Source organism: Nilaparvata lugens, chromosome 4, assembly GCF_014356525.2.
Source record: "Nilaparvata lugens isolate BPH chromosome 4, ASM1435652v1, whole genome shotgun sequence".
NCBI lineage: Eukaryota > Metazoa > Arthropoda > Insecta > Hemiptera > Delphacidae > Nilaparvata > Nilaparvata lugens.
In genome coordinates, this window is record NC_052507.1 from 34,969,404 (window position 1) to 34,992,789 (window position 23,386).

The window sequence follows — 23,386 nt, forward strand, 5'->3', positions numbered from 1 at the left end:
TAGTAGTTCTGTGAACAGTAGACCTCACGCAGTTCTCTCATCCACAAGTATCTGATGTTAGTATCCTATTCAAGTATCCTGTTTGAAATGTTAACAAATTCAGTTCACGTTTGAATTTGTATTCCATAATATGATAAATCATCCAGTTCCGTGATAATCTTTCCATCTGATAAAAATATTAGAAGACTATTTTTTTCAATCAAAAATAATAATCTCTTCAGCATTATTTAGTTCATCCAATTATTTTTAATCACTCATTAAATTTGTTTTTTCAAATGTGAGGATATTGATATAATATTGATGGGCACGCATAATAATACCAAGAATGCAAAACAAAATATTGAAACCATAGACCTTATAGAAAAAGACATTGCTTCTCCAGACATCTGTGTAATGAATTCAATAAATAATCCACTTGTCAGCTGATTGATTATTAATAATTCTATAGTCTATAACGGTGCATTTTGGCACACATGAAATTCATTTGTTAAAATGAATTATTAGGTCTCATGGAAAGAAACCAGAAACTTTTATCATCAGTTATATTATCAGTCGAATAATAGAGATAAGAAAATAACGACTCTAAAGGCTATGATTATTTGCAACAATACGAAAATGGAAGTCATTTTTTATTTATTTAATATAAAACAATAATAAAGTATCGAGGTTAGGCTCTTTGGTAATAGAGCTTGTCGGCAACATCAACAGCGGTCAAGCTGTACATCTGAAATTCAGTCAGATACTTTCCAGCAAAATAATTGCAAGTTTACAGTACTCAATAAAGCGAGGACGAAGGGGTTTTGTAAATTCTAGCATGCTAAATAAGGGACATAAACGTTTGAAAACATATAAAAATATTTATTGTGTATATACAAGCAGACAAGCTTACAAAAATATAATGAAAATGAAAAGGAAACGGAATCTAGTTTAATTAAGCGCAGTAATACAATAGCACATTTTGTACAAAAACTGGTGATGTACCAATCAGAATCCAGTATTTAGTAGGCGCTGAAAATATATATTTCAGAAAGTCACCATGTGGTCTTTTTTAAAATTACAAAAATATACAATTATTGTAAAATTTATGTATAATCATAACTGGCATGGGATCAGATTTAAGTGTTAAAATATTTATGTATAATTGAGTATTATGTCTTTGTATTGCTAACTATTTGATAGAGTCAAATCACGTCATTGGGGATATGTTGAAATCCACCAATAGTAGCAACTATGCAAATTACTATGCAAATTCAGAAAAAGGAAGTATCATAAGAAAATGTGAAAGCGAGATCTCTTCACTTGCTTGCCAGGGGTCACGAGAGTCACCAGCAAAAATTGAGATCCATGGACTCTTGGACTGAACCCTTATTTTATAGTAATTTATACCAATTTTAAAATTTTAGCTATAATTAAATTAAATTATCATAACTCAGTGAAGTCGTTGTATGACAAGAGTTAATAAATTAGTAATTATTTCCCTACTGGAGAGGATGACATCAGCCCACCAGAAATAAGGCACAGGACACACGAGGTGAAACCCATGCCACATCTTTAAATTTGGGGAAAATCTTCACATGTGAGTTATAAATATTTAGAGAATCCTCAGTGCTGCGAATTTGTGAATATAAATGAAGCTAGCTCGTCGAGGGTCATAATTGAAAATCAAGCTTGCACTCACTTGCACAATTAATTAATTAAAAATTAATTAATTTATGAGAATTAATTAACATTGATGAGAACCAAATGTTTAAGTATTCACAGAACTAATATTCATTGAAATATAATTTACTCTATATGCTCATTTAATATTTTTTAACATCAGTAATATAATTATAAAAGAATTACCAGAAGCTCAAAATTCCTAAGATAATTCATTTTATCTAAATTCCACTGACGGTCGAACTCAAACCCTGAGATTTAAAAATATTTGATTTTTGATATTGTTGAAATACAGAATTATGAATTTTATTCGACAAGCGAAAGCAAGTTGACAGATTGAGCATTGAGCCATATAAATATATATAATATATGCTGATAGGAAAAATACAAGATTTATCAATCGATGCTAGTAAGCATAGTAAGATTTTCTAGTGAGCTATCTGTGATATTTACTTTCTTGCATACTTTCTCATATTGTTTTTATATTTATTGTTTCATATTTTATTATTGCTTGTTGGATATAATATATATTTGTGTAAATCATATATTTTATTTGTTGAATGGTGTACCTTTCATTTATAATCCTGTCTTCATGCATGACTAATCTAGAACTAGCATATTTTATCGTTATTGACAAATTAATAAAATTTTTAACCAACAATATTCTTCATCAAATGTGTTGGATACATCAGCGATATACAGCATTGATCGTTAAATCTTCAGAAATATTACGTTCTCAAGATTAATTTAAATGGTTCAACATAATTACTGAAATCGAATTGACTGAAATACAGGGTCATAGAATTAAGTTGAAACAGTACTACAAATCAATAGAAGGTATAAGGAATTCTAACCAAATACCGTCTTCGATCACACTCGGTATTATCTCACACTGCTGACCCCTTTGTCAGATGGTAGTGAGTTTGATTGGTGTCGATACCATATATTTATTGTCTTGTGCAATATTTAGAACCCTTAAATTTATCTATATCTTCAGCATCTATAATATTGTGGAGTCAATCAGAGCAGCGATAAGAATTGCAGATTGATAAAGTGGCAGCAGTTTTGCACCAATTGATAGCAGAATTTTATATAAGCTCCCTGAAGAGCTGGTAAGAACCATAAGGCATTTTTATCTTGGAATCTACATACACAGAAAATCAAGATGTACCTATTATATTTGCTAAGAAGATTCCATCAATTGAAGCAATTCTTTCCAGTGAGTATTTTACGTGTCATGTATTTTGCATTTTTCAATTGTCGACTGGAATATGGAATTTCTTGTTATGCGTCTACTTTCCTATCTCATTTTAAAAGCCTAATCACACTGCAGAAATCAGTGGTAAGAATTATTCATGGTGTGAATAGAAGGACTCATACCTTTCCAATTTTCCAACTGTTGGGAATCCTCCCTTTCAGATACATCTATGTGCTGAAGGTGTTATCCTTGTTTTACAGAATGAGTGGTAGTATAGGACTTTCAGCTAGACCCATTCATGAAGATGATCATCGGGTGACACATCAATCAATGCAACTGATGTTGAAAGTCCCAAAGCCAAATTCCACTACATTTCAAAGATGAAATTTATCGGACATTTCTACACATTTCTCGGACCCAAGTTTTTTAATCTTCTACCAAATGGAATTAGAAGTGAGAGATATTACAGGAAATTCTACAATAAATTGAAAATTTGGCTATGGCTTCAGTCACCAATAGAGTTAGAAAACCTTTTTAGAGTGGTGGGCTGATGATTTCTAATTTGAATGAATGTATAAGCTTTTGCAATTTTCCCTTCCTTTTCTCTTTGAAAAAACCTTGTGATTTTCCTCTTTGTTGTACTTCCTACTTTTTAAATACAAAATTTCTTTTTTTTCAAATTATTCTTATGATCTTATAGGCTCCAATTAATTAAATCATACTAATTAAATTATACTAGTGATACGGTATATATAATACTAATATCTATTTTCATTGAAAATTAAATATGTCTATGATTGAAAAACATACTTGTGTGTGATTGTGTGTGTGAATGTGTTTTTTTTCAACTCCTACTCACGTACGAAAGCTTCTTGCTTTTTTGTGAGTAGTAAAACATTATTGTTTGCAATAAATTTTATTCCATGAAGCTTCAAATTTGATCATCTCCATCATCCAGTTGAAGCTATATCATCCAACGTCATACATCATACGTCAGTATCATCCAACTGAAGGCCATTCCACACAGCACGTAGCGTGCGTGGCTGGACGCACGCCACGCCGGCCACGCTAGCCACATGCCAATTCACACCGCCACGACTGTTGCGATGCTATACCGACCACGTTTCCCGTCAGTATGCAGGAAGATGTCAACTCCGACGGTCCCGTGGTGTGAATCTGGATTTTCTTGTGGCTTACCTTGGTTTGATGACTCCAGCAGCAGCAGTAGTAACGATAATGAGCTGGTTTTATTGTATTCGGTGACAGCACGGGACCAGTGGGTACATCCAATCAATAAAAAAAGGAAGACCTATGGCGAATTCAATCATTTAATGCGCGACCTTGAGGCTGACAATGATAGTATATGTTCTATACGATAGTATATGTCTAGTATACGTTCTGCGCATGCTCGGACCAAAACGTGGCCGGACACGTTTGAAAAGATCGCTCAGAGAGCGATTGGTAGCCACGCGTGGCTAGTATAGCAAGCGTTGCCGCGTGGCCGTGGCTGCTATGTGAATTGCTTCATTTGATTAGCTGGGAAGCGATGTTTTGAAAAGTAGCTAGCGTGCGTCCAGCCACGCACGCCACGTGCTGTGTGGAATGGCCTTGATAATCAGCATCACGGTGGTTTGGTATTTTGTTAAATATAATTTTTTTGTTGTTCATTATATCCACTGATTATTATTTGCAGCTAGTTTTATAATTGTATGGATTTATCAAATTTGATTGTAATGGAAAATGAAAACAATAAATTTGAATTTGAATTTGAATTTCATCAGGCACAAAAATATAAAAAATATTCAAATCTCATTTGCTATACCGACTACTGCCAGCTGGGCACATGTAAGTCAAATACGGCTTTACAAGTCCAACTAGTAGTTCTGTGAACAGTAGACCTCACGAAGTATTCTCATCCACAAGTACCTGATTGAAACTATAGACATTATGGAAATACAGCAATGGACTGGCTTCTCCACACATCTGTGTAATCACTTGTCAGCTGATTTATGATGAATTATTCTATAGTCTGATTTTTACTCTAATATTGGCGTATGAAGGAGGCTCCTTTTCCCTTTTATATTATCCTTGAAATGCAAAATTTCCAAAAACCTTGTAAATACGTCGACGCGCAATTAAAAAAGGAACATACCTGTCAAATTTCATGAAAATCTATTACCGCGTTTCGCCGTAAATGCGCAACATATAAACATTTAAAAATTTTAACATTCAAACATTAAGAGAAATGCCAAACCGTCGACTTGAATCTTAGACCTCACTTCGCTCGGTCAATTAATCCTATCTTCAGATTAAATGATAACATCGGGGGACCGAGTTTCGATCTGGAGTGTAAAAGCATAAAAAATTTGTAACGAAAGATTGAATTCATAGTTTATATATATATATATTATATATATATATATTATATATATATATATATATATATATATATATATATATATTTATTAATTTTCTCAGTCATACAATTATTTTTACAGTTATATGAGGAGCACAACTGGCTTATGCCCAAAACTGTCCCTTTTCAAATTTAGACTACAGTCCAAATCAAAATCTAGGTTAAGCTACTATCACTCATCAAAATAACAATTTATTCACACTTCAAAAACAAACACATCATCAATTACAAATAGATATACTATGAATTCTATTTAGAATGATATACTATGTTTGCTACACTATTTTTGTTAATATACTATGTACTATTCTACACTAACAGCATCTAGTTACTATTATGTAACATGAAGTAAACATGTTTTCTAAAAAAAGACAAATAAACAATAATAAATTTCTCTTTCTGAATTATTCTTCTCGTGGGATCAGCTGAGGAATAACCCACACATGCACTCGCTCACCCACTTCCATCATGGTATCGACAGACGACAAAATTTCCAGCTGTTTTTCCAAGGAAGTATTTATCCTTTCAATGTCCTTCAGCGAGTTATACCAGGGTTGAGACCTAGTGCAATCGAATTTTCATATCATAAACCTACTTTGTTCCAAATTTCGTGAGAATCGTTAGAGCCGTTTTCGAGATCCGTTGAACATAAATATCCAGATTTAAATAAATATAAATAACCATATATAAAAATACAGAAATTGCTCGCTTAATATAATAGGATGAGCAATTTCTGTTTATATGTTCTGTTTATATGCTTGTATTTCACCGGATCTCGAAAACGGCTCTAACGATTCTCACGAAATTCAGAACATAGTAGGTTTATAATATAAAAATTCGATTGCACATTGTCTCATCCCTGGGAAAACTTGCTGAAGGACATTAAAAGGATAATAATTATTATTGATCCTTAGAAAAACAGCTGATTATAATAAATTACTTCGTCGTCTGTTGATGACGGAAGTGAGTGAGCGATTTCATGTGTGTGGGACTGTGTCAAAATTATGACTCAGCTGTTGAACTTTTGTAATCATTCAATCAGCTTCTTAGTGCCGGTTGCAAAAAAGCCGGGTTATTTTCAATCCTGATTAATTCCAGTAGATCCATGTTTTTGAAATGGTCCTCTCTGTTTTGGTTCATGTGAAATTAATCAGGATTAAAATTTAACCGGCTTTTGTGCAACCGGGCCTTTGTGAGGGAAGCTTTTGCATTCCTCTGGGAATTACTCTCAATTTACTGTGATTAGATAGAACATTTCTGTATGAACTATGAATGTTATTATAATTTCTTCTTTCGTTATAATTTTTTCTGCTTTTGTACTCCAGAGCGAAGCTCGGTCCCCGATATTATATTTTAGTCTAGAAAAACGTTTGAATATCTTGAACGGTCCTCATTATTTTTAAAACAGTAGGCTACTTAATTATTAATTTTTAGGAGGAATCATTCCCAAAATTGAATCTAGATTATATCATGGCCGGACAGTTTATTGTCCAAACTCACTCACTCCCCTGCACTCCCGAAACTTCCTTTTGAAAGACTTTTGTTGAGAAGCTCATAGATATAGAGAGTTAGAACGTATGCTACCTTCCATTATCAAGCAATCAATTTCGTCACCCATTCTCTATTCTCAGAACATACATTTTAAATATTGTATCATCCCATATTCTGTCAGAAGATAGCTTAAGTAATTAATTCAATCAGAAAATTGATATTTTCGCCTCCATGAAGTCTTGAAACAAAAGAGAAGAAAATAATCTTTTTTTGGTGACTATCAAAACAATTAAGTTAACCCAAAGATGATAATCCTTTATTCAGATTTCTACATGATGAAGTGGTCATTTATTAACCATAAGATTTGATAATTGGTGAAGCTTTCCTCCTATTGAAAAATGTTTGTCCATAATCTACTTGAAATGTATTATTTTTTCAGGTTATTTTTTCATATTAGAACTTCAAGACTAAACGAATTCTCTATGCTCTTTATATGAGAGGATAAGTAGCTTATACACTACTTGTAAGTATACTTCATAGATCAATTCATTTGCATGTTAATACTCGTCGCATAACATGACGCACAGCATAATAAATAGTAAACTATGATAATAGGCTAATACCAAACATATTGATTAACAATGAACTATAATTTGAATATGATAGTTTGAACAATGATAAAACAAAATCTACATGTTACGCCAAAAAATTTAGACTTGAATAATTTAAATTTAGTAATTCGAATCAATTACAGCATATACGTATTTGAATTAATAAAATATCTTATTTCTTGTAAGGCCCAGTTGTACAAAAGCCTGTTAAATTTCAATTGAGATAACCAATCAGAAAAGGTTTTTTTGAAAGAATGCTTCTCTGATTGGTTTTCATGGCCTATAATCACAGTTCAAATTTAACAAATCAATAAATTATTCACATGTTAATAGAATCAAACATCAAGTTTAATAAAGAAATACGCCCCTGTTGCACAGATAATTTTATTTTTCTCTATATTTATATATATGGAATATTTATAAATGTATAACAATTGAAATTAGCTCCTCCTCATTCTAATGAATGGAGTGAAGGAGTGGAGTGACAAACTTTCAAGTCTTTCCATGCAACCTTCCACAATATCATATAACGTCACTACTCAGTAGGCCTACCCAGAGAGGGAATAACAGTGGAGTGAAACGATATTTTAGATGAGATTATTGACATATTATAAAGTATCATAATAATACATAAACTGAATAAAATAAATAATAGATTTGATTTTTAAATTTGAGAAAGTAATATACTCACTATTCAGATCCTATAGCTTCGTTTCATATTTTCCCAAGAATCTTTACAAAAGTCTGATCAATTGATAGTATGCTGTTATTATAATCCAAGAATTGAATCATGCTCAGGAATCCCGTTTATTTTATACTAGAAGGTAGCCCGTGCTCCGCAAGGGTCAAATTAAAAACTTGATAAACTGAAAACTGGACTTACTGAAATCTAGAAAAATTCAAAATAGGCCTATAATTATCCTCGGTAAATTGAGAATCTATAAGCAGAATTTCAAGTTAATCAATTAAGTAGTTCAGACGTGATGATGCGTCAAACATAGTTTTCCTATCCCGTACGTGTATTCGTGTATATTTAAGACAGTTCTTTCCTTTATTATAGTAAAGATTATTATAAAGTGTTGATGAATTAATAATCCGTCGTCAAAATTCTGAATTAATAATAAGTATCTATTATTTGACATTTCATAACATTTTTTAAGTAGCCACAAAATATTAATCATTTTAATTTATTACTTATATTTAATCCAATTTTTATGGAAAGGTAGATAAGCCTGGAAAATGTAGAATAATATTGTCAATCACACTCCCTACATGACGATAATATTGATGATGTGGAAACTGAAATACATACTGATTTAAATACTTTTGAAATTGAAACTCCTATTTTTTAATTAAATTAATGTGAATGTATAGGTCAGGACAGAGGATAAAAGGTTTACTTACTTCTCATTTCGCATGCTTTTAATTCGTGTTTCATAGCGTTATCTAGGCATTATTACTTTCTTGTATGTTATTGTTTTAATAACAATTGAAGATTTATTATTATTACTTGAATCGTTTCTTGAGTAGTCTTGCAAAGCCAGATACCGTAGGTCTACATCACTTTTTCGATAACTGCATAAAGTCATAATGTTATTAATTGGAGAATTGTAGGTCTAGAGCATTGGTTGAACAAGTCAAATCACACAAATTAAGTTATGTATTTTGAGGGCGAAATTGTGACTGTGAAGGAATAACTTGCACAAACAATTAATAGCGCATTAAAATTATTGTTTCCTGAAAAATTTAGATTGTGTGATGTATATGGTTTTACAAATACAGAACCCACTTATTACACACGTTATGCTTGTGTAATGAGAATTAAATAATTATCATAATATATTTTTTTCTCAAGATCTTTGAAACTTATCACTGAATCACTTTTGCGTCTTCAAGCGCTGTGGTTCATCATCTTTTGAGTATTAGTCTAGATGATATTCTGCTAGTAATTCATATTCAAGAAACATAGGTAGGCCTACTTGAAGTCACAACTACAAATTTCGGTTGTGTTGACTTTAAATATTTTGATTCAACATTATGATAAAAATTGTTAAAAGCCGCCATTCATGAAACGGTTGTAGTAAATTATTATATTATACTCACATATTAAATATAATCAAAAATTGAATATTTAACAGATATTAACTATATTAACTATATAACAGTAACTGTTCAGATACTCAGATCAGAATACAAATCTCCATATTTGATGACTCTGAAGTAGCTCTCAGTGAAGTAGGATTCAAAAAATGAAATACAGCATTTTTCTATAAATTGAGTTACAGCTTCCAATTGTAGGAATATATGTTTGTGGTTTCATATGAGCATCTAAAGTTGAAATCTTTGAAATAAGTCATTTCAGAACTTATAGCAAATAAATCCATGAATGAATTTTTGAGGAAACGTCCTGTATAAAATATTATTTTTTATTGAATTGAATTTCATTTCTCAGAATATAAATCTCAAAAAATTTCATTGTAGTATATAAAACTAATTAAAGTTTAGATTTTTTTATATTGGAAAAAGTTTTACCAGAAATTATATTCTGAGAAATGAAATATCTTATTTGATAAACAGTACCTTGAAAAATATTTCTACAAAATCGCATGAATTTCTTTGCTACCAATTTGAAGCGACTTATCTCAAAGATCACTACCTTAGGCGCTCATATCTCAAAAGGTGAAATAGATAAACTATTTTCATTGGAAATTTATTTTATTCTGGTGGCTAATACCACTCCATTCTAGTATTCAATTCGCCATTATTAAAAAAACAGTATTAAAATTTCAAAAGCGTAGTGTACAACCTTAATAGGCTCAATCAACATTATTTCTGTTTCTCACCGCAGGTAAACCATGGAAAAGCTGAATAAAGACCTGGACTTCTCCCTCTATTCCTCAATTCTTCGTCCACTGGTTATCCTGATGAAATTCACTGGTGGCATATCTCTGAGAAATGTCTTTTGCCACCATGCCTACGATCTGAAGCCTTCCAGAGGAATACCAACAGGCACTGTTCTACTCTTACTACTAAATGTTCTAATTTACTATCATTTTGGAGATGATATCCCAATACCTTCTTATGTCTTCAATATTGTCTGCTCTATACTGGGTTGTGTTCATCTTCTCACCTGCAACCTGACAGATAATACATTGCTTAAAGCATTGGTAGCCATAGAAGATTTCGATATACAATTGAAACTGAACTCAAACTACAGCAAAACATCATGGAAGAAATACAGAATCTATTGCTGGATATTGGTTCTGATGTCATTAAATTTTCTTAGAATGGCAAAAGCAACTTATCACAGATACCGTGCTAACGATTTAGATTTTGTTGCTTTATATTTACTCAATTTTCTATTGGAAATTCTATGGAACTTTGATGTGAATGCTCTTTATTTGATAATTTGCCACGAAATATCATTAAGATTTGCGGACATGAAGAATGTTACAATGAAATTTAAATATGGCATAAAAGCCAGAGGAAATTGTCAACTAATGGCAAGGAACTTGGAGGAGCTGAGAATCCTACATGGTCAATTATGCTTGGCCACCAAACATTTCTATGATGCTTTTTTGCAAAGAATTATGCTTTTCATACTGATAAGAATTCTTATCATCCTGTATTATTCCAACATTCTTTTGTTTACATCCTATGTAGGTAAATACAAAGTGATATTCTTTAATGTTTTCCTGATGCTGCTGAATGTTTATGTATTGACGTCTTCAACAGACTATATTTTTAATCGGGTGAGTATTACCATCCTATATCTATTTAAGTAGCGTAGATTAAAATTAATCAATGTAGATATCATGATAGAGATTCAACTACTTAACCAATATAGTAAGAAATACGCATCAATATTATACATTATAAACAGAGTGGGTGGAAAATCCGAGAACGGCTTAATATCTCATACACAAAGGTAATTTGACGGTGGGTGTTATTGGGGATCCTACTAAAATTTAAAATACTACTTTACTATGACTTCAAAAATCTTGTTCCGCCATATTGAATGCAACTTTATTTTTTTGAATAGGAAGGAGGTCATGCGATACATGATTTCAATATGGGATTTCAAGGCAACGAATGTCGAGAACCGCACATCCTTATCACGAACCGTTTTGAAGATATTCAAATTATAAATCAATACCATCAGATCAAAAATAAAATTTAATAGATAAGTGGTATTGATTAATAACGTGAATATCGTCGAAACGGTTTGAGATATCGATGCGCGGTTTTCGTCGTTCATTTTGTCTTGAAATTCGGTATTGAAATCATGTATCGCATGACCACCTTCCTATTTAAAAAAATAAAGTTGCATTATCAATTATCATTACCAATTGCACTCTTTTTCGTAAAACGTTCATTTTCCTGGCACCTAGATTTTATAATGCTTTGCCGCTTGAGGTCAAGAATGCCATTGCTGCATGTAATTGTGGAAATAAGATTAGAGATTAATTAAAATTTGGCTTTTGTCACTCACTCCCGAAGCTCTAGAGTTTTTGTTCATAATTATTGTTTAATCCGTCTATTTTTCTTTCCATTCAGTTAACTTTGCATTCTGTTATCTTGCTTTTCTTTTTATTTTTTCTCCTCTTTATTTTTTTTTTGTATTTTCCCTGCTCTTCTTACCGTTTTTTTTGCAACATAAATCAATAAATTAATCTTTTCACACAATTTGAATCTCTATTTTTAATGATTTTCTTTTGCTTTCTCTAATTAGCATCATCTCTTTAATAATTAAATAATAATATCCTATTTTGATTACAGCCCATAAATGTTTTTTTTTATCTCTCTTTTTTCTTTTTTTTTCAGTCCATTCTATTGCTTTAGTAAAATAGTGTGTTAGACTCCCTCCAGCGGTCCGTAAGTTGCATCTTACGTGCTGGATTGTATTTTTCTCAATAAGTAATAAGTTGCATTATAATATTAAATATCTCATATTATAAGATTTTGTATATAATAATCTTGATTGTTTGTTTTTGATATGCATGTATTTTACATTTCCTTGTATTGTGCTTATTGAGAATAAAACTTCATTCATTCATTCATTCATTAAAAATGACAGATCCAAGATGGCGGACCAGATTTTTTAATTCATAGTAAAGTAGTATTTATAATTTGAGTAGGATCGCCAACCACACCCACCTTGAAATCACATTTTTCCATGAGATACTAAGCCGTTCTCATATTTTTTCTTCTCTTTCTGCTTTGAATAGTATTGATTAATAATGTGAATATCTTCGGAATGGTTTGAGATATCGATATGCGGTTTTCGCCATTAATTTTTTCTTGAAATTCCGTATCGAAATATAATGAATCGCATGACACCCTTCCTATTTAAAATAACAAAGTTGCGTTCAGTATGGTGGATCCAAAATGGTGGACCACATTTTTAAAGTTATAGTAAAGTAGTATTTTCAATTTTAGTAGGATCCCCAATAACACCCACCAACAAATTACCTTTGTGTATGAGATATTTAGCCGTTCTCGGACTTTTCACCCAAAGAAAAGTGCAGTTCTGTATATAGAAGTGCTGTTTATGTAGAAATATAGGTTCCTTCATATATTTATAATTTTTTGAATGCTATAGGCTTGCTAAGTATTTGTATACTTGGTTAAATTTTTTACATTTTACATTTTTTGAAATTTCACAATGTAACTGTGATACAATAGTGCAATAAATTCAGTGAAAATATTCCAACATATAAATGATTTGGATGAAGTTAAAAACTCCCAGTTTAAATATCGTGCATGAATTTCGACAAGAAAGAAACTTCTATTGGAAAAAGAAAAAAATCTTATCACCTTTTGATATCTCCACGTTCAGCTTGAGAAATTCAAAATTATACGATTTATATTGAACACTCTCTATAATTCATTTCCTGTTTTCCTATAGAACTCAAATTCAAGTTTGAATTTATTTATTCCTATACACAATATTGCATTATATTAACAAAAATAAAATTATTAACAGTACAAAAAACTTCAAGATTACAAGACTAATGTCTGACCGTGAGCTTGTATTAAGAAAAAAATACTGGAGCACAAAAGAGAATTTATTGTAACCTGAAAATAAAAAATGAGTGAGAATAAGTTATGAACTACAATAAAGTTATGAAAAATAAAAATACTTACAAAATAACAATTTGAAAAAGGAAGAATAGAAAACAGGCACTAGCACGAGCAGTGACTACTATATACATAATAATTACAAAATATAACTACAATGTGAAAATAATGAAATAAAATGACAATAATTTATGTCATAAAATAATTATATATGAATATAACTGGAGCTTTTTTCTTGCAGAATAGAGACGTGGTGTTCCTTGTTAAAAGTATGGATGAAGAATACCGCTGTCCTGAATTTAGAAATCAGTATATTCTATTAATTACAATATAGCCCATCTTATAATATTTAAATTTGAAAGTATATTGTACTAGAGTAACGGTATACATAGAATGGATTTCGAAGATATGAATAATTATATTAATGGATGGTATTGCCGTGCTACCAATTTCTCCTAAATCGGTTGGATAGCATTTCACACCTATTAACCTAAGGAAGGTTATCGGCTCCAACATAATAGATTCTTAGTAAACTATGAATGGATCTATCGCCTATGAATGAGAAATCCAGTTTTCAGAGCAAATGAACTTATAATCTTTAGAAGAATTTTGGCAATACACTACACAAATACACAAAGAACAATATCTTACACGCTTAAGCATCTAAAGTCACTACAAGCTAAATACTTATCCATTTATATAGTTGAAAACAATGGCTATAGGCTTGTATACACACAAATCAAAATACACAAACTTAGAACACCATAAAACTGTTCAAAACTCAATTTAAAACATTAAAAAAAATTCACTTAAACAGAAAAATATTCAGAGAGCACGAAATTAGAATACACGCAGTCAGCCATTATTTTCAGAGAGACGGAAGCCTGGCAGGCACAAAGGTACAGAGCAAACCAACTTCAAACAGTGTCGATGTCATGGACACGTCACCAAAAAAATTATAAATTACAAGTTTAGAATTCACATTTTATATTGTTCTCAATAAAACTTTATTTTGAAACTGTTATTTTAAATTTATATATCCTCTATATATCTGTTAATTCTGTTAACTCTGTTTACAGAGTTTGTTTTTTCAGTGATACCATTGAACATGCAACACAATCATTTACGATAAATTCTCAGTCAAAAAGTTGTCTGTATATCGATGACTCTGATATTTACTATAAAGTTTTATAGATCTCGAATTGAAGATTCGATTCCAATCAAGAAAAAATGTAATATTACAAATACCCCCCTCTTGACATAAAAAACTTTTACTGTTTGAAAATTTAAAGAAAAAAATTACATTGACCCAAATGGAAATTTTGAATTGTAAATTCGAGAACAGTAACAATTTTTCTATAAAAACATTACATGTTGTCCTATAATATTGAAAATTATTATAAAAATTCATCAATAGCATTTGTTATATGTTTCAAACAATATTTCAAAGTATAGAATATCAAAGTTACTTTTGATTTAGCTTTATAATTTAAAGGAAAATATCTCAACAGAAAGTTTAATATATAAAGAATATTTTTTTGAAATTGCACATAAATTTAATAGATAGAAAAATTCAATTTTTATTGCATGAAAAAAATTAGTATGTTGAATAAAAAATTTATTATTATTTTTTTTTTCAAATGAATTGATGAATTTTCACATAAAATTTCAATAAATCAAAAATGTTCATTTCTTCACTATTGATGCGGTTGATTTTATCGATGCAAATTTTGGAAAACAGTCCGTTAAGGCACTCAGTATGATTTTCAGTTAAGTGTGACTTCAGTGTGATGATGTTAGTGTTGGGCTGATCCGAATACTCGTAGTGTTGGGCTGATACTTGTAGTCAACTGATGCATATCAAACTCGATACAGGTGACATCTCAGTTAGCATTGCCTCATGCTTGTAGTAGATGGCTGCATACCAAACTCGATACAGGTGACATCTCAGTTAGCATTGCCTCATGCTTGTAGTAGACGGCTGCATACCAAACTCAATACAGAGTCACGTAAATTTTGTATCATATTTGTAATTATACAATGTACATTTCAGGCTTGAAATGACCATGTAATTCGTTTTTCGGAAAAGAGATAGACGCTGCATACAGGATTAACTTAGGTGAGGATTAATTTAGGTAAGGTTTGGTTTTTTGATATTTTCAGCTTTCAAGGTTTAGAGTTCTGCATACAGGAATAATTTAGGAGAGGTTTTTTGAATCAATTCTTTCATGATACTGTGACTGTTATTCTGAATTCAAAGTTGCGAACGTGAACATGGATGGCAATTAGCTCCAGGTAATGTGGTAGTGTTGAAGTTTGAGTTACATGGTCAGCAATAGGCGTTGGCATTGTCATTGGCGTATGCTTTGGTGTCGGCATTGGCGTATGCTTTGGTGTCGGCATTGGCGTTGGCATTGTCGTAGGCATTGGCATCAACATTGGCGTAGGCATTGGCATCGGCGTAGATATTGGCATTGGCATCAGCACAGGCATCGGCGCAGGCATTGGTGTAGACATCGGTGTAGTTATTGGTGTAGATATTGGCGTTGACATTGACATCAGAGCAGATATTGGCGTTGATATTGGCATAGGCATCAGTGTAGATATTGGCGTAGTTATTGGTGTAGGCATCAGCATAGATATTGGTGTAGATATTCAATTGATGAGTCACACTAGTTCAAAAATCACCCAAATGTTCTTAACACTCTTCATGGCGTTCACTTGTTGATTTCAAGATTCACGTGCTAATTATTTTGATGTTAATGTCCATGCTGTACCTGTTATCTTAAAATGCTTATAAACTAAAAGGAAAATTTTGATTAGGCTATCAATACAATCTAATACATATGAAAATTATTTTTAAGTATATAATCAATATAAAATTGAAATTTGTGAACATCTTATTATACAGTCAGCAATACATAAATTGTGAAATTTGGAGACATCAATTACAAAATTTCACTAGAAAAAAAAATAATTTCATTTCCATTTATTCATTGTTCAAATATTTTATAAAAAGCGAATTATTCAATATTATTAATCATCGTTTGTTGGATACTATAGTTTATTTCGACTTTTCAATGTTCTAAACACAAACTACATTTCATGACAAAACTTTACTATCAATCATTAAACAAGAAATCATTCAAAACATCAATAATATTTTGCTTCAAAGGCAATCAATATTCGTAAGTAATCATCTGCATCTATGGCAATCAACATAAGTAATCAACACAAAAAATATTATCTCATTACTGCCTCTCTAAGTCATAACCTCTGTTATTCCTTCTTTAGGCAATAATGGGTTTCCATCTCAAAAAACAATCACATACCAGCAAAATTCTAATCAACAAACCCCACTAAAATTCCACATACACTCCAGCATCCATTTCAAACGATAATCAATCATATCAAAATTTATAGAACAAACAGTTTTAAAATTAAGAAAAAGACATCAATTACAAAAACTTTAGAGAAATTTTAACCTTTAACTCATTTCAATTAATAATATAACAAGACGTTTTTATTTAATGAAAACATTATTATTCAAGTTAACTTTCATTAATACATCTCATATATATAGCTACACAATTCATTAATACTTTCAAATTTTTAAGTTTATTTATTATAACAAAAGAATTTATACATAAGAATAGATTTCAGCATGTTCTAAATTGAACCATTTATTTTTAAATAATTTCATAATTTGAAGACTGTATAATAAATACAAACATTTCAAGATTACAATACAAAGATGATCAAGATGGATAATGGGTAAATAAGTTCCCTAAAAAATACAAACAAGAGAAAAAGAAAATTTGGTAAATAAATTCCCTAAAACAATATACACAAAATTGATACACTTCACATAAGTGATACATGATGAAAAAATATATCACAAGCAAACAATTATTTACACTACAATGTATAGATTTTAGAAAAGTTAAGTTTTATCAACAATTTAAAGATTAGGAAAATAAGCTACTATTTTAACTTCCAAAATTATTTCAGAAAAATACAAATTTAAATGACTATGGACAAGATTGGTTAAGATATGCATAATAGAAGAAATTTACTGAACATTACACAAAGACAGGAAAGAATCGAAATTTGAAAAGATTAAGGGCCAAGAAAATAGGCTACAGGAAAGAAAAAAGACACAATTATGGACTCTTACCATACACTGCGTAGCAATTATGCTATTCTGAATCCCGGCATAACACAGGATTCCTAATCATTGTGTGCTGGGGAATACCCTTTCATCATGTGATTCACAGTCATCATCTTGTAAATAAGCAACTTGAAACAACCTTTGAATACTAACACATCAATGGAGACTTTGTGCTTTGTTTTCTTCAAGAACATGATTTTATTCATGGGTTCATTTGTTTCAACAAAGCCATTTTGCTCACAAAAGTCAGTCATGTTGACTAGATAATGCTTTGCATACACCTTTTCAATTTTCAGTTGAAAGTTGAATTCATCAACTTGATTCAAAGCAAGATTCATTTTGTTTACATCCTATGTAGGTAAATACAAAGTGATATTCTTTAATGTTTTCCTGATGCTGCTGAATGTTTATGTATTGACGTCTTCAACAGACTATATTTTTAATCGGGTGAGTATTACCATCCTATATCTATTTAAGTAGCGTAGATTAAAATTAATCAATGTAGATATCATGATAGAGATTCAACTACTTAACCAATATAGTAAGAAATACGCATCAATATTATACATTATAAACAGAGTGGGTGGAAAATCCGAGAACGGCTTAATATCTCATACACAAAGGTAATTTGACGGTGGGTGTTATTGGGGATCCTACTAAAATTTAAAATACTACTTTACTATGACTTCAAAAATCTTGTTCCGCCATATTGAATGCAACTTTATTTTTTGAATAGGAAGGAGGTCATGCGATACATGATTTCAATATGGGATTTCAAGGCAACGAATGTCGAGAACCGCACATCCTTATCACGAACCGTTTTGAAGATATTCAAATTATAAATCAATACCATCAGATCAAAAATAAAATTTAATAGATAAGTGGTATTGATTAATAACGTGAATATCGTCGAAACGGTTTGAGATATCGATGCGCGGTTTTCGTCGTTCATTTTGTCTTGAAATTCGGTATTGAAATCATGTATCGCATGACCACCTTCCTATTTAAAAAAATAAAGTTGCATTAAAAATGGCAGATCCAAGATGGCGGACCAGATTTTTTAATTCATAGTAAAGTAGTATTTATAATTTGAGTAGGATCGCCAACCACACCCACCTTGAAATCACATTTTTCCATGAGATACTAAGCTGTTCTCATATTTTTTCTTCTCTTTCTGCTTTGAATAGTATTGATTAATAATGTGAATATCTTCGGAATGGTTTGAGATATCGATATGCGGTTTTCGCCATTAATTTTTTCTTGAAATTCCGTATCGAAATATTATGAATCGCATGACCACCTTCCTATTTAAAATAACAAAGTTGCGTTCAGTATGGTGGATCCAAAATGGTGGACCACATTTTTGAAGTTATAGTAAAGTAGTATTTTCAATTTTAGTAGGATCCCCAATAACACCCACCAACAAATTACCTTTGTGTATGAGATATTTAGCCGTTCTCGGACTTTTCACCCAATCTGTATATAGAAGTGCTGTTTATGTAGAAATATAGGTTCCTTCATATATTTATAATTTTTTTTGAATGCTATAGGCTTGCTAAGTATTTGTATACTTGGTTAAATTTTTTACATTTTACATTTTTTGAAATTTCACAATGTAACTGTGATACAATTAGTGCAATAAATTCAGTGAAAATATTCCAACATATAAATGATTTGGATGAAGTTAAAAACTCCCAAGTTTGAATATCGTGCATGAATTTCGACAAGAAAGAAACTTCTATTGGGAAAAGAAAAACATCTTATCACCTTTTGATATCTCCACGTTCAGCTTGAGAAATTCAAAATTATACGATTTATATTGAACACTCTATAATTCATTTCCTGTTTTCCTATAGAACTCAAATTCAAGTTTGAATTTATTTATTCCTATACACAATATTGCATTATATTAACAAAAATAAAATTATTAACAGTACAAAAAACTTGAAGATTACAAGACTAATGTCTGACCGTGAGCTTGTATTAAGAAAAAAAATACTGAAGCACAAAAGAGAATTTATTGTAACCTGAAAATAAAAAATGAGTGAGAATAAGTTATGAACTACAATAAAGTTATGAAAAATAAAAATACTTACAAAATAACAATTTGAAAAAGGAAGAATAGAAAACAGTGCACTAGCACGAGCACAGTGACTACTATATACATAATAATTACAAAATATAACTACAATGTGAAAATAATGAAATAAAATGACAATAATTTATGTCATAAAATAATTATATATGAATATAACTGGAGCTTTTTTCTTGCAGAATAGAGACGTGGTGTTCCTTGTTAAAAGTATGGATGAAGAATACCGCTGTCCTGAATTTAGAAATCAGGTATATTCTATTAATTACAATATAGCCCATCTTATAATATTTAAATTTGAAAGTATATTGTACTAGAGTACCGGTATACATAGAATGGATTTCGAAGATATGAATAATTATATTAATGGATGGTATCTTCTAGGGCTCCTAAATACTTTTAAAGAATTAAACTTGTAATTTTTCACTTAACTTCACTTATTTTTTACTTATCTACAAAACGATAAGTCATAGGGTACCTACTATATAGTTGATTCACACAGACAAAATAGTTGATAATTCCAATAATAACAAATCATAATAATGATGTCAATCAATATTTTCTCACTGGTTTGTATACTGTGAGTATAAAAACAATTTTTCGTTTTCCAAGTAACTTTTTACTTGTTATTCAAGCGCTGAACCCATGCTTCATGCGCCAACGTTTGAGAAAGTAAAGGACATTATCAAAATGTTGAAAAATAATAAAGCACCAGGCGGTGATGCAATACCAGCTGAACTACTAAAGTACGGAGGAGATAAGTTTTTGAGAGCTTTGCATACCCTAATAATATGGATATGGGAGCAGGATAAAATGCCTGAAGAGTGGTCCAAAGGTACAATATATCCCATATTCAAGAAAGGAGACAAAATGGTTTGTAATAATTATAGAGGGATAACATTACTATCTACGTCATACAAAGTTCTCTCTGCTCTGATACTGAGGCGTCTAGTGGTGTATGCTGAGGAGATAATTGGTGAGCATCAATGCGGTTTCAGACAGGGAAGGAGTACAACAGATCAGGTCTTTGCAATGAAGCAGTGCATGGAAAAATGCTTTGAATACAACACGGATCTCCATATGCTGTTCGTGGATTTTCGACAGGCTTTTGACAGCATCAAGAGGAGCAAAATGATACGACTACTGCTTGAGTATGGAGTGCCGAGAAAGCTTGTCAATCTCATAGAGGCAACAATGGCCGGGTCAACAGCTCAAGTGAAGATCGGAAATAAGCTGAGCCGAGTGTTCAGTGTCACAACTGGCGTTAGGCAAGGAGACGCTCTTTCCGCTACTCTTTTCAATTTAGTGCTGGAAAAAACACTGCAGAAGTTGGGTACGACAGGAACAATCATAAATAGAACCTGCCAAGCTATGGCCTATGCGGACGATATTGTTTTGTTAGCAAGGAATGAGCATAGCCTGAAATAAATGTTTTGCACACTCAAGGAGGAAGCTACAGTTTTAGGCCTTGGAATAAATATAGGTAAAACAAATTTTGAATAAAGATGAAAGAGCGTTGAGGTCTTTTGAGAGAAAGATGTACAGGAGGATATGGGGACCGGTCTGCGTTGAAGGAAACTGGAGAGCCAGATTTAACAATGAGATTGATGAAGCAATTGGCGAAAGAAATATTATAAGGTGTATCAAAGCAAAAAGAGTAGAATGGCTGGGTCACGTGGTAAGAATGAGTGATGGAAGAGTACCACGAAAGCTGCTTGATGAAAGGATGATGGGCACCCGAAAAAGAGGGAGGCCAAGAAGAAGATGGATCACCGAAGTGGTAGAAGATCTCTGTGTGCTAGGTGTGGCAAACTGGCGGCAGGGAGCACAAGAGCGGGATGTATGGAGGCGTCATGTAGAGGAGGCCAAGGTCCACCCAGGATTGTAGAGCCAGATAAAGTAAAGTAAAGTAAGTAAGTAACTTTTTATTCAATGATACAATATATAGAGCGGTTAGGTCCCTTTAGCGAACGTACAAATAGCTATGTTTTTAAAAACAGTTCACCTACTGCGAGCGCAATATCTGATGGGGGGGGTTGATATTTGATGAAGAGTTATATTGGTAAGATGACAAATAAGAGAGGGAGGACACACAATCAATAGGAAGTCTCATAGGCTAATCATTTCATTTCATGTATGGATGCAAAATTTGTGATGATTTGAACTCAACTTTTTACCAGTTGAAATCTTTTCTCGAAATCAATGTCATGTTGAAATTTCCAGATATTTTTCTATGAAGCAGAGGCTAACTACTTGAAAAAGCGAATCTTTGAAAGAAAAATGTTCAAACTTGATAGGGATACATTCTCTAGCGTAAGTACTTATTGCACAAAATTTTACAGAATGAGATTCGAAATTTCCTTCATACACAAATCAAGTTATAAGATCACACAATACAGTTACATATGATAAATCATCAGCTAAAAATTAAGTTATTATAGACAACAGACTATTAATCGGTAGGCTATATTATTCGACTTTATATTTTTTCAAATCCTCTTGAAAGTTTTTTGAAGAATAATAAACGACTATGATCTGAATAATCTCTTTCGAATTTCAACAGCACTAGATTTGTTGTATTGTACTTTTATCCATTAATGTGTTGTGTGCAGAGAGTACCGGTATACAATGTAAGTAGAGTATGTAAAGAGTATAAAATGTAAGTATTTAATGTAGTAATTCTAAACTCTGTGCGATAATATATCATGCGATGTTGTATCATGAATGTATTCTTACCATTGTTATATACTTAAATTTTTAATTTTACATTATTATTGTTATTCTGTCTATTTTTATGTTTTGACTTGGCCTGTATGTTCTTTTTTGGCTCAATAGAATGAATTTGAATTTGAATAACTTCACCCGAAATTGACAACATTACAAGTGCTGATTAGATTATCTTTTCAGAATGAATAGATAATAATAGATCCAAAAAATATATACCGTACATTCAAACTTCTATTGTGCAGAGTGCAATGTTTCCTTAGAATTTTAATGTATTGGCATTGGATATTGAATAATCACTCTTTTCACACTCAGTCTATGAAATTTCAAATCACGGTATTTAGATGAAAACTATTCTATTCTTATAGAAGTATTCTATACTTCTTCTATTTACCGTGTTTCAAATAAGGTTCAGAATCAGCTTGTAGTGCACAAACATAATAATATAATGTGAAAACTAATGCAGCCTATGACAGTGAACTCTATTTTATTCTTCTAAAACTCAAGTGGTTGAATTTTTCCGAGTGGTGACAGCCTTTTCTTTATCTGCAAACATGCCTGAAATGAAGAAATCACTTGAATTTTGGTATTCATATTTTTTATTATTGCTCCACTTAATCAAAGTTCAATAATAGAAGTGACTCTTTCAATTATTTATTAAAGTTCAACTATCTTGAATTAAAGTTCTCTTTCATTTTTCAGATTGTTACTTTGCTTGTAACATTGATGATTGTATCCATCCAACTGCCTTCAGTGGTGGAGAATTGGGCTTCATTCTTCATTATAAAATTTAAAATTTCTAGAGACAATTTGAACTCAACATTTTTGAACACAACTATAATTTGAACCTACAATTCAACTCCAATTCATGGAATGAGTGATTTGTATTACCTTCAGAAATGGAATAACGATGAAATATTTTCTAATTCAAACTTAGTGACTT

The 23,386-nt window shown here is 31.4% G+C and overlaps 1 protein-coding gene across 1 annotated transcript; it reads left to right on the plus strand.

Annotated features, from left to right (window-relative positions):
• Positions 1-377: 377 nt before the first annotated feature.
• On the plus strand, positions 378-23,321 carry LOC111045327. Its single transcript, XM_039427376.1, has 7 exons — positions 378-1,576; positions 7,204-7,287; positions 10,224-11,038; positions 17,986-18,074; positions 19,902-19,970; positions 21,943-22,032; positions 23,146-23,321. Exons 3-7 carry the CDS (start codon positions 10,231-10,233, stop codon positions 23,287-23,289), a joined length of 1,200 nt encoding a protein of 399 aa, XP_039283310.1. The 5' UTR covers positions 378-1,576; positions 7,204-7,287; positions 10,224-10,230; the 3' UTR covers positions 23,290-23,321.
• The last annotated feature ends 65 nt before the right edge of the window (positions 23,322-23,386 follow it).